Raw genomic sequence first — 13,440 nt, 5'->3', positions numbered from 1 at the left:
TGGTAAACCTGTTTGAAAACAGAAATTACACATTCTACACCTTAAATGGGCCATTCACACGAATGCATTTTTGAGTCTGTATGCGCTTTTATTAATTGTTGTTCTGTCTAAACATGATTTTTTTATTATTATTGATGAGCAGCATCTCGCTGACAGCATTATTTCCACATGCATCAACTATGTCATATTTATATGCATAAATATGACATCTACCCTGATTCCACAGGAGTGCATATACAGGCTGTACAGTTTCTATTGGCTGTTTCATCTCAGCTATGTCAGTCTTTTCACCTGGTCAGCATTTCGGATCAGATTGCTGAAGTCAATAATATTATTTAAAATGCATGAGGGATAAAAATAATGCTTATCATTGCATACAAAGTAAATGGAGTAGATATAATGTATTCACAAACAAGACTGGGGAAAATATAGAGGAGACAGCAAGTGAGTGTGTTTGTGTGTGTGTTTATGAGAGAGAGAGACAGATCAGATATGACCTCCTTCACTGTGAGAAATGTACAGAGGTATATACTTTAACAAACACTCAAACCTCATGCCACACTTTTCCAGTTCAGCAGAAACAGATAAAATGCAGGTGTTACTGTGAGAGGACATTCATGCATCAGTTGCAGCAAAATTAATTTTAGAGCTGCACACTCTCAGAAACCAATCACTGCCTTAATTTACTTCGGTCACAGTATTTTTTGTTCATAATATCTTTTTAAATGCTTATTTTATATTGTATAGTGTATATTGCTGTTATAGTTTTTATTTTATTTTATCAATTAACTGGTACCTTATTTTATTCTTATTTGTTACTGTTTTATTCTTATTTTTGTCTTGTCATTATCTGTTTTGTGTATTAATGCTTTGGAAATATTATACGTAAGCACAATCATGCCAATAAAGTACTTGAAAAGTGAAAATTGAGAGAGAGAGAGACTCACTGGGGTTGGGTGGAAAGAGCGTGCAGCTCTTGCAGTGGATGATTTCCTTCACGATGGGCATGTCTTGTGAAACTGGCGGGGGCACAATCCCAAGGCCGGGCATTATGGGGTTCATTGGAGCAATGCCAGCCATCATGCCAAGGCTGGGGTCAAAATCTGAAGGAAAAGAGCAGAGGGTATCACAAATGACTGAGCAAACAAAAACCCCTCTGGTCTGTATGGTGGTACTATTCTGTTGCAGCACAGATGAATTCTAGAGAGCTAAATGTTCTCTCCCTCAATAATAAACAAACAAATAAGACAAATACCTGTACATATTTAAAAGGCTTTCTGAATGACTAGGTTTTTACTGACTCATTCCACCAGCTGTTTGCCTTATTATTATGCATATCCTGTCCGTCTGTGGGCAAAAAAGTGAACACTGGCTTTCATTTACAGGTATTGGTTTAGACTACATCTGCATGACAGCGTGGTTGCTCTTTGAAATGGAAATGACAAAGCCTCGCTCTCTGCAGTCTCTGCTGCTCCTGTGAAGAGAGGCTGGGTTTATAAGTCGGTCTAAACTTACTGAGAGCACTCTACTCAAATACTTCAAATACATTTCCTGTATTTGCAAGCACACAAGATAAACAAGCTCTTCCTCTGGCATAGGATAACAATTGCTAAAAAAGTTCTGGAAGGAAAGACCTGTAACATCTAAATTGCACTGTAAATACGTGAATAAATAAATAATGAAATTATGCACTACATCAAGTTTTCTCAACCTCTGGGTCATGACCCAAAAGTGGGTCATGGATCATTTGTCTGTTGGGTCGCAAGATCTTTTCTGTCATGAGTACAAATGACCAATTAGAAGGATAGAACTGTATATTTGCAATGTTTGGGGCAACAAGGACCACTATTGTTGAATCGTTTTAATATATCTAGGTTAGTGTAAATGACCTTAAGTCAGAGGCTGCATTTCTCTGATGTTAATAATTAGCTTTCCACATCACAATAATCCATAATTGCAACAAATCGTTCTTTTCGGACAAGGTCTCTTTATGTAGCTTGCATGTGCTAGCAGTGCTACTCAACGATGCAGCATGCGACCCTCGAGCCATCTTTTGCATCCTGCGTTATAATTTCATCATAAAAATATATTTTTCAATAGCTTATCAAATGTGCATGAAATCAATTGAGGTGTTCCTTTATGAGAGGGTTATGCCTCATAGAATGAGGCATAAAGTAATTGATAACACATTTTAATGTCATATTAGTAAAGGTTTTACTGAGCGTCCTCATATTTAAATGTACTTCTAAACACCTCCCACAGCAGTGTGGCGGGTGTCTGAATGTTCGGGAAAAGTGTACCGTTGCTCAGCTCTTTAGAACTTCTTTTTACTCCTGAACGAAGAAAAAAGAACAACTTCTCTGCAAATATATCGGGGCCTTTAGCAGTCGACAAATAGAAACACACACACCCTTTCCACCGTTCCCAACTGATTTGAGAACCGAACGATGACATCATTAATCCATAAATACACACATAACATTGAGGCATTTGCTTACAACGAGGTTAAATCCCAGTGCAGATGAATGAGAAACAAGCGAGTAAAAGATCAGAATATTTCAACATTTTGAATCCAATACACTAAATATAAATAATCTCAAAACACATCCGACTCATGTTGTATTCAATAGTGATCACCTCTGAAAGCATTTAGATGTGAAATGTCTCGAAACACAAACGCAAATTCACAGTCATTCCTCCTCCTTCGAAATATAAATTCAAGCAAGCAATAACCAAGGTCGTTTGGGGTAGGGAACAGGATTTTGAAAGGGGAACAGTCGAAAACACACCTCTTCAACTCTGCATTAGCTGCTTGAAGCCAGGTTTGTGTCCATGACTTTTGAAGGGACGGGGTTAAAACTGACTAAAACCTTGGCTTAACTGCTGCGGTCTTGCATAAGTCTGCAGAGTAGTGTCAGTCATATCGCTGGAAGAGAAATTATGATATTTTGATTAAAGATGCATCAAATGGTCAATGAACAGTCTATGGGCTGAGACTAATAAGTTACAACTCACAACAATATTGACAAGCCACTGCCTTAATTCAAAGGCTTATGCAATTAAAAACAACACTTCACAGTATCAAAAATAAAGAGAATTGTGATTCCATTCACCTATATTCAACTCATCTCATCCATAAAATACTGAATGATTGAGCACTTCCTGAATGCCGCCCAGGAGGGCAACTGTATTTTATAACACAGCTTAATCCATTGCCCAGAAGCTCAAAAAAACTCTAACTGCATGATATTATAGCACAACGGCTTTCACGATGGTCTGTGTCTCAAAGGGAGGGTCAGGATGGAGGATAAGGATAAAATCAGAGCTTAGAGCTGTGAGATTTGAACTGGCAGGTCCGTTTAAGAGGTGAAAGCTCTTCAGCAGGCAACAGGTTCGGTACACGACCTTCTCTAGCAGAACCATTAACAGAGGTTGGACAGAAGGTGCAGCAAGAACAGACAAAGGAGTATCAGGATCTGGCCATCACATCGGCTGCCTTAATGATTTTGTTAGTACTGATATATCTGTCTCATAGACACTAATGGAGCCAGAAGATAAGATGCACCCTAGACACTTGAGAGGTGACTCACAGCTTAATGGATGCCTCATTTCCTGATGCATGACAACGCCCAGCCAGGTCTGTTTGTCTTCAGCTATGTTTTCTAGAACTGGAGGAAGTAAAAAATAAGGATGTTTTCAAAGGATAGGATTTATAATACAAATATTAATTGCAGCCACAGGAATACAGCAGACTATGAAAAACCTATCCTTTCGATCCCAATTAACAACCAGAGGCAAATCCTTGTGAAGTTCCAGTTCCTGTGTGACTGAGCGATGAAGATAAAATGAGAGATGCAGAAAAGGTACTTCACAAGTGACTGAATGCAGTGCTGAGAAAGAGTTGCATAATGTTTAGCCTATGATTCCTTTATTTCTATTGGGTAGAAGACCATGCTAATCCAAGGATTAGTCAGACCAGTTGTTCAGATTTTTACTGCCAATATTTTCGCTTCGTTCACTTAGAGAAATAATGTTACAAATATTTTTTGAAAGCAAAAACCAAAGTGTAATAAAATGTATGATTAAATATTGAAGGAATATTTTGGTGTGGTGATGCCCGGCCACTCCCTCGTCTTCGTCGCATTCGGGATCAATACAAGTTATACTCAATTACATGAATTTATGTTTTCTGAGCACTCCTGCCATTTGAACAGGAAATGTCTTGCAGCATAGAGTTCAGCAGATCAGATGATGGGTTTTCAGCCATCCATTTAGGCAGCATTTACATTCATGCATTTGGTAGATGCTTTTATTTAAAGTGACTTACAAAGCAATTAATGCAGATATTTTATCAGTCCATGCCTTTCCTGGAAATCAAACATCGACTTTTGTTATGATCTCGTGTTAATTTATGGTTTCTGAGAAAATGACTTTTTTGCATGGACTGGAAAATATTACTATTATGTTTTCAGCCTGTCAATTCATTCAAACAGATCCTTCCAATTACTTATTAGGTATTTCTTAAACAATATTATGTTTTCAGAATAATAAAATATCTGAAAACAGAACTAGCCCTGAGTGGTGTCAAACAGTACTCATACTCCTTGAAAGGGTTAAACAAAATGAAATTGGATTATCACTTTAACAATAGTAATATAAAGTGATGGTTTCATGCTGTACAAATAACATTGCTCCTTTGTACTTGAATCAGGAAAAATATGTCAACGTGTGGAAAAATGACACCTCTGCATTTGTCAGTGCATCATTTGTCTATATTTAGATTCAGGCGCACCAAACCAGATTAGGGCACTATTAGAGAGCAACTTGAGTTGTGTGGCTACATCATGTAAAGATCAAAGAGCTCTTCAAAGCCCTCTGACAAATCATTATCGATGCCCACATGTCCAGGTAGGGTTTAAAAGCCATTTCAAAGCTATTTGTAGTCAATCACATTGTCTGTAAGACCATCTACAAATAGAGAACATTTTGAACCGCTGACAATCTATCTAGGGCCGGACGTCCTCTTATAAGTCTTCTAAGACTTGCCTCAGTCAGTGTCAAAGTACAAAAGTCCATCATCAAAAAGTGACTGCAAAACTTTGCCCTACATGCAAAGTCACAAAGGAATAAAAAATAAAAGAAGAAAAAAAAAAGAATATAGATCCATGACTGAGGTTTACTAGGCAAGGGGAGGTTTAGGATCGTTGGAACAATGTGTGCTCTATGGAACAGAAAAAGACAAGGTTGCTCGGCCACAATGCAAAAACCATAAACTGCCTTTGGCCAAATTAATCTCCTAAAAGCTGCATAGTGTGGTGGAGGAAGGCATAGTTTGGGACTGGATTTCTGAAACAGGGCATAGCCAATTTATCATTATACAGTGAACTATAAATTCATTGTCCCAGGGAACTCATGGATAACATCAGAGAGTATTTGAGGACAATGTGAAGCCATTTTTAAAAAAGCTGAATTGTAACCTCATAGAAATGGGGGCAAAGAATATATTTTTTCACTTAAGTCATTGTTATCCAATAAATTAATTACCAAAATGAAGATTAACTGAATATTTGTTGAAAACATGCACTTTTTTCATAGCACTACATATCTTTTGTTTAATTCACTTAAGGGGTGTTCACATAGCCAGTAATTGAAAGAAAAAAGAAACCAGAAGTAATACATTTTCAATGAGAGATGGTGATTTGGTGTGACATGAGCAATAGATAACACTGGCTAAGAAACAAAACAAAATTGAGCAGAGTTCATCTTTACTACTTGATACTTTAGTCAAGTACTGTAGGAACGCCTACTAGGAATTGACTTGGTGAGCTTGAGCGGTTTAATCGCTGTCGGTGTAAATTAATTTCTTAAAATAGACATTTCTAAATCATCCCAATGCAGTAAATTTTACATTAAAGCAGGTTATGAAATTCCATGCTTCCTTCAATTTCAGAGGTTTCCTAGTACCCGAATAGAATCCGTTGAGATTTTCGCTATACACAATGGTAAGCCTTGAGTCTGGGAAACATAAAACAGGCTGCTTGCTCATTCTTTGATGCACAATTTAAGAGTAATTTCTGACAGTTCTGTGTTAGGTGGGATGGACATGGCCCTCTGCAAAGGTCTTTAATGTACCTCACCGTGGCAGGTGCAGACCTGCTTGTGTTCTATCGTTAAGGTAATAGGCACTGGACTGATGAATAATGGAGCCTGCTCCTGGCTAGCACACAGCACATTAAGCAGGCTGAAAAATTACAGGCCTGTTCTCCAGGAAAAGTAGACTGTTAAAAATTGAAAGAATTTACGACACCTTTAAGGCAGATGATTCTCACCAAAATCATCTGGATAAATAAAAAGATACATTTGTTTAGAAGCTGACCTCGTTTTATCAAAGGTAGATTGATCCAATGTACATATGTTTCCTACAGCTAAAAATAAAAAAAAAATAAATAAAAAAAAATTAAATATCACATTGACATAAGTATTCAGACCCTTTACTATGATCCTGGAAATTTAGCTCAGATCCATTCCATTTATATGGACTATCTTTGAGATGTTTCTACACTTTTATTGGAGTCCGCCTGTGGCAAATTCAATTGATTGGACATGATATGGAAAGGCACCCACCTGTCTATATAAGGTCTCACAGCTGAAAATGCATATCAGAGCAAACAACCCATGAGGTCAAAGGAACTATCTGCAGAGCTCAGAGACAGGATTGTGTTGTAGCACAGATCTAGGGAAGGCTTCAAAAATGTTTTGGCTTCATTGAAATTTCCCAAGAACACAGTGGCCTCCATTTTTCTTAAATGGAAGAAGTTTAGAACAACAAGGCCTCTTCCTAGAGCTGGCCAACTGGCCAAACTGAGCAATTGGGGGAGAAGGGCCTTGGTATCCGAAGGTCAATCTGGTTGAGCTCCAGAGATCATGTGTGGAGATGGGAGAATCTTGCGGATGGACAACCATCACTGCAACAATCCACCAATCTGGGCTATATGGCAGTGTGTCCAGACGGAAGCCTCTCCTATGTGCAAGACACATGAAAGCCTGCCTTGAAGGACTCTCAGACTGTGAGAAACAAGATTCTCTGGTCTGATGAAACAAAGAACTGTTTAGCTCAATTCCATGTGACATATCTGGAGGAAACCAGAAGCCACTCATCACCTGCGCTCTACCATCCCAACGGTGAAGCATGGTGGTGGTAGCATCATACATTGGGGGTATTTTTCAGCAGCAGGGACTGGGGGACTAGTCAGGGTTGAAGGAAACCTGAACACAGCAAAATACAGAGATATCCTTAATGAAAACCTGGTCCAGAGCACTCAGAACCTCAGACTGGGCCAACAGGACAATGACCCTAGCACACAGCCAAGACAACACAAGTGTGACTTAGGGAAAACTGTGTGAATGTCCTTGAGTGGCCCAGCCAGCGCCCGGACTTGAACTCAATAGAATATCTCTGGGGAAACCTGAAAATGGCTGTCCACCGATGGTCCTCATCCAACCTGACAGAGCTTGAAGGATCTGCAGAGAAGAATGGCAGAAATTCCCCAAATCCAGGTGTACAAAGCTTGTCGCATCATACACAAAAAGACTTGAGGTCTGCAACCAGACCATTAATTCAAATGTCCCTCCACTCTTCCTTAAAGGTGTGCACCCCTATTTTCACCGAGCTGGTAAAAAACTGCGTTTACAACCCTCAGCTGGCTGGACAGGTGCCATAATAACCGTCACATTTCTAATACAGTGTGTCTAGATGAAAACAAACAAATAATTTAAATAATGTGCATAAAACACTTTAAAAGTGGTGAGAGGTGCACACATAGGTTTTGAAGACCCTGTGTTCTATTCCATACAGTTACGCTGGTCCAGCTGTTTGAAAGGAAGAACTCATCGGGTGTGTGCATACCTTCTCAAAATATTGAGTGCTGTCTCTGCTCTGTCTCTGAACAGAAAGTAATGGTGCACTTTATTGAAGCTAATTCATGAGATGATTCAGACCACAAGCTACTGCCGAAAATCACAGTATAATCAATCACAAAATTTTAAATAAGGCTCCTTTTACCATGTTTATGTATATTAGTTACTGAATTTAAAATATAGTGAAACGCCACATCGTGCTTGATTATTACTGATCATTGGTTTTTCTGTGTGCTCTAAGACTAATGATCCATTTCTATTCAGTAACTTAGCAGGGGGCGTTGTTAAACATTTCACATGCGAAGCTGTTAGCCAATCACTACAGACGTCTGTGACATATAGTCTTGACCAGAAACATACTCTACAGAAGTCTGTAGATCTCACTGCAAGTGTGTGTTTCCATTGTACATACTTAATATGCGTCATTGTGTTACTGAAGTGGTAACAAATCTCAATGGGGTGAAAGAGTTTAATAACTGCATCTGAAAGAAAACACTGCCGAAGAAGACTACACTATGTTATTGTTTAGTAGATGTTAACAATAATTCCTGCTTATAACGCCCCTTGTGGCAACACAGAGAATGCAACATGTACCCGCATTGTGTTGCGAATTATGTACGTTCGGACATTATTCACAATGATTGTGAAATTCTGCTTGCATAGCTAGAGGTGTTTTATGTACTTATGTAGAATCAATTTTGGGCCTCAAAGTTACAATAGCAAAACCAACCTTTATATTTAAAGGCCTGAGACAGGCCTGAGAAAGGTTAAAACATTGTTACGTAAAACTAAAATATGACTATTTTTGGTGCAACCTTAACAAATATTTTAAGTAGATCTCAGGGAAAAAATGCTACAAATAAAAGTATAGAATTTGCCCACTTTTAAACTTGAGCCTATACTGTTTTGCACTATAGATTTGTGAAATTCTGCTGAATATACAACATTGACCATCTTCACAAATTATATAATAGAAATGCAAAAAACAACCAAACAGCAATAATGGCAAAAGATATGTGCAGCTTTTAAATTATTAACAGCTTGACTGCTTGGCACATTTTAAATATTGATGCTTCATTGGTATGCATGTTGGATTTTTCACTACTACGCAATACGTCTAAACCATAGCTTTGCTTTGGGCAGCTGCAATAAAAGGCAACCATCAATCAAACGAGATAAGGGAGTCAGAAAAATCAGTCTGGCATTTAACAGCAGAGAGCTCCTGGCAACCTGGCTAGTGGAGGGGAGGGTCCTCCGCGCTCTCTGCCTTCCTCCGCAAACGTCCCCCTCAGCGGCAAATACTGAAGAATTACACAGTTAGACCCCATGAGGCATGTTAGGTATTCTCAAATGAGGCATGCAAGCCATCCCCCAGTGGAATAAGTCAAAATGCCTTTGTGGGAAATCTGCAACCAAAGATCTGCTGTTTCACTGACTCTGAATTCTGGGGGCAGGAATTTATTTTACACTGCTAAACCGTTTGCAGTGAAAAGATCTGCGATAACAGAAGGGATTTTGGCCTAACAGCTATAATTTCCCTCATTTCTCTGACATCGGGTAGGGACTCTAACAACCACACAGCTGTCTGAAAACAACCCCAGATGGGAGTATTGCAGTTCCACACATACACACTCAATGCATTAATTACTGTGTGTTTGGACCACAATTTTCCTAGTATAATGGTGAGACTTAAATATAAACCCAAACGAGGCCTAGTTTCAAGGACTGTATAAAACTAAAGGCCAACATACTGTATATGCTACATTTCAACTCTGAAAAAAGACATCAATATAAAAAGTCCTTGGCAAGCAGAAATGTGCATGAGCCACAAGCTAAATATCGATCAAGATAAAGCAGTATTGACCATAAAGAGTACCTTTATAACTTCCGTACATCCTACCTTAGAGTTATCTGCTAAAGTTCAACACCATATACAGAAGATATCTGGACTGATTTGGTATCAGGCACAGAAAAACAGCTCCCTCATATCATCACCAAAGGACATTGAACCCCCTATGCAGGATGGTGGTTATTGGCTGATAAAACTGCAGCAGGAGCAGAGCCGTGCATATCAAATAGATTGATATGTCAACTGAAATTATTATACTTTTGGTAATAATATTGACTAAAAAAGAGGAATACACTGTGAAAGACCATTCCGTTGTGATCAAAGAAATGGTATTTATCTAATGACAGCACATAATTAGTGACTGTCCCTTTTAAAGTTGATACTGTTCCACTTTAAAATGGAAACAAAGGAACCTTTTTATCATCCTTAAAAGCTTGAACATGAGTCATATCACAGAGATTTGAATACACTGTAAGGAAACTCTAAAACTCCTGATTAAAAAACATGAAAACTAGAACTGATTGTAAACTGTCTATTTTAAATATTGCTTTAGACATCATTTACACTCACTGAGCACTTTACTAGAAACACTATGGTCCTAATAAAGTTCCCAATGTGGTCTTCTGCTGTTGTAGCCCATCCGCCTCGAGATTCCACAGCATTCTGAGATACTATTCTGCTCACTACAATTATACAAAGTGATTATCTGAGTTACCATATCCTTTCTGTCAGCTCAAACCAGTCTGACCATTCACTGTTGACCTCTCTCATCAACCAGGCAACCAGGCAAAATCCCAGGAGATCAGCAGTTAGAGAAATACTCAAACCAGCCCATCTGGCACCAACATTCATTGAGAGACATTTTTTCCCCCTTCTGATGGTTGATGTGAATATTAATTGAAGCTCCTGACCTGTATCTGAATGATTTTATTCATTGCACTGCCACAACACGATTGGCTGATTAGAAAATCACATAAATAAGTAGGTGTACAGGAGTTCCAAATAAAGTGCTTAGTGAGTGTATGTGTATACAAAAAATAGTTTGTCCTTTGACAGACAGACAGACAGATAGATAGATACATTTTATTAATGAGATCCCACATTTATCAGTTTAAATAATTGAGTTTTTCAAAATAAATGTGGCTGTGTGGGGAAAAATGTCAATTTGGTTTTAAATCAAGGCTATAAAAGAGTTAGTGCTCAGCTGGAGACTTCCAAATAGCTGTCTTTCCTGATGATATTGATCATAATACCAGCCCCCATGAAACCTTTGGAGTAGTACAAGTATAATCTATCAAAGAGCAGACCCACACCTAAGAAGAGTGGAAATACAGAAAGGCATAAAAATGCACTGTGGTCAAGTTTGGCCTGTAGACTCCTACTAAGGGCAATAACATATTTCTTTGAAGAAGGCCTTATTTATTCAGTTGAATGACGAGTCAAGAGCTGATCCACTTTACTCAGGCCAGAAGGCCACATAGGAAAAGATCAACTCAACAGCTAAATCTAAGAAACTTCTGAGCTTTGAGGGCAGAGAGAGGAAAATGTCTGAAACAATAATAGACTCTTAGAATACAAGTAGATGTGAAGGAAGCTGTTTACTTAGGCAAAGATGTTATCTTATGTTTTAATAGCCTCTCTGATTTAAACTTTAGTAGCAAAAATTGGTAGGTTAAAATTATTTTCATGAACCTGCTCAAATTGTTCTTTTCAATAAATCAATTCGAAACTTCGATTCAGTGTTTTCTAAAAAATGTTAACAGAAGTCTGTGACATTATTCACATACAGTATTATTATGAATTGCTATTGTATACTGGTGCATAAAAATGTAATTCTAAACTTAGTTAATTCAGTGAAAAACTGTTGATATTGAACTGAACCTTTATTATTTTAGTAAATGTTTTTCTTAACATTTTTTAATAAATTGGCTATAATGGCTGTTCTGTAAAATGACGGCTCCTTTAAAATGAAACACCCTTTTAAACAATTTCAGAAGAGATATACACTCACTGAGAACGTTATAAGGAACACAAGTACACCTACTTTTTCATGCAATTATCTAATCAGCCAGTCGTGTGGCAGCAGTGCAGTGCATAAAATCATACAGATACAGGTCAGGAGCAGGGCTGGACTGGTAATCTGGCATACCGGGCATTTTTCAGGTGGGCCGACGCACTTTGGGGCCGTTCAGGGGTGGACTAGCTATCGGGAGAACCGAGCAGGCTGGTGGGTCGGCTGCGAAATGGGCCGAATGGGCCGCGATAAGCTAAAATGTCCCGCCGTGTTGTGCAGAACGGACCACAAAATGGTGCCACGATATGCAGAAAAGGACAGCAAACAACCCCCCACCCCCCAACAACTTTTGGCTCAACCCCACACCCCCCCTCCTGCTCAACAAATTTTGGGGCAATTGCTATGTAAAATCCCAGGCCGATTTCTCTTCCCAGTCCAGCCCTGGTCAGGAGTTTTATTTAAAGTTCACATCAACTACCAAAATGGGAAAAATTTGGTGCCAGATGGGCTAGTTTGAGAATTTCTGTAACTGCTGATGTCATGTTGATGAAAGAGGTCAATGGAGAATGGCCACACTGGTTAGAGCAGACAGAAATGCTACAATAACCAAGATAACCAGTCAGTACAATTGTGAGCAGAACAGCATCCCAGAATGAACAACATGTCAAACATTAAGGCGAATGGGCTACTACAGCAGAAGGCTATGTCGGTCACTTTATTAGCACCATAGTGTTCATAATAATAACCTGCTAAGTGAGTGTACATGAAATATCATCAGAATGCTGAAATATTCTGAGATATAGGCTAAATTTCCAGCAACATCATCGAACCCTAGTACCAACCCTATTGCATGTTTCACACCAAATTATGAGGGAGAGTTTGTTGAAATATCAAAAGGTTGTGAAGGATGCAAGAGCAAATAATTTTTCTAATATTGTTTCTTTACACTCTAACTCTCCCAGAGTGTTGTTCAACACCATTAATAGATTACTGAACCCTGAGAGAGTTGATTTAAACCCCTCTGTGGATATTTGTGAAATGTTTGAATTTTTATGTTGAAATTAGGCGTTTTCCTCCTCCATTTCAACCATGACTTTTAGTGATGAGATTTTTGATCAGTTTCACCTTGTGTCTCTCTCCAAAGTAAAAGTATTTAGAAGAGGTTAAAGGATGGCTGGGCCAAAATCTTCTGTAGGAAAATTAGAAGAAAACGGAGATTGTTAACTTTGGATCTAATGTAAGTGGTGTAGATATTACCAATGGCTCAGGGCCATGGGCTACTAATCTGCAAAGTCAAACAGATTAAGGCTGTTGTGAAAAGTTGCCTTTATTAACTAAGAGTCATTACCAAAATGAACTCGATTTTATCATTCAGTGTGATCTGGATAAAGTTGTACATGATTTTATCTCTTTCCGCCTCGACTACTGCAGTACCCTTTACTTAGGGACTAGTCAGTCATCTATGTCACAGTTGCAGCTAGTCCAAAATGTGGCTGCTAGGCTACTCACAAATACTAAGAGGAGGGACCACATTTCACTGGGACTGGCTTCACTACATTGGTTACCGATACAGCATAAAATTCAATAGAACGTCCTGTTATTTGTTTTTGCACTATTCATGTAGACCATTAAGATTGGCCAATCAATTACTACTGACTGT

At 38.6% G+C, this 13,440-nt stretch overlaps 1 protein-coding gene across 3 annotated transcripts in view; it reads right to left on the bottom strand.

Annotated features, from left to right (window-relative positions):
• The window catches only part of LOC127659451 (ecto-NOX disulfide-thiol exchanger 2-like), a 192,063-nt gene that overhangs the window by 61,444 nt on the left and 117,179 nt on the right, over positions 1-13,440 (bottom strand). For all 3 annotated transcript variants that reach the window (XM_052149280.1, XM_052149282.1, XM_052149281.1), the window contains one exon: positions 948-1,103. In XM_052149280.1, coding sequence (XP_052005240.1) covers positions 948-1,103 — 156 coding nt within the window. The remainder of the gene's footprint in view (positions 1-947; positions 1,104-13,440) is intronic.

The sequence above is a fragment of the Xyrauchen texanus genome, chromosome 19 (assembly GCF_025860055.1).
Source record: "Xyrauchen texanus isolate HMW12.3.18 chromosome 19, RBS_HiC_50CHRs, whole genome shotgun sequence".
NCBI classification, from domain to species: Eukaryota; Metazoa; Chordata; class Actinopteri; order Cypriniformes; family Catostomidae; genus Xyrauchen; species Xyrauchen texanus.
This window is presented reverse-complemented; position numbering and strand designations above follow the sequence as displayed.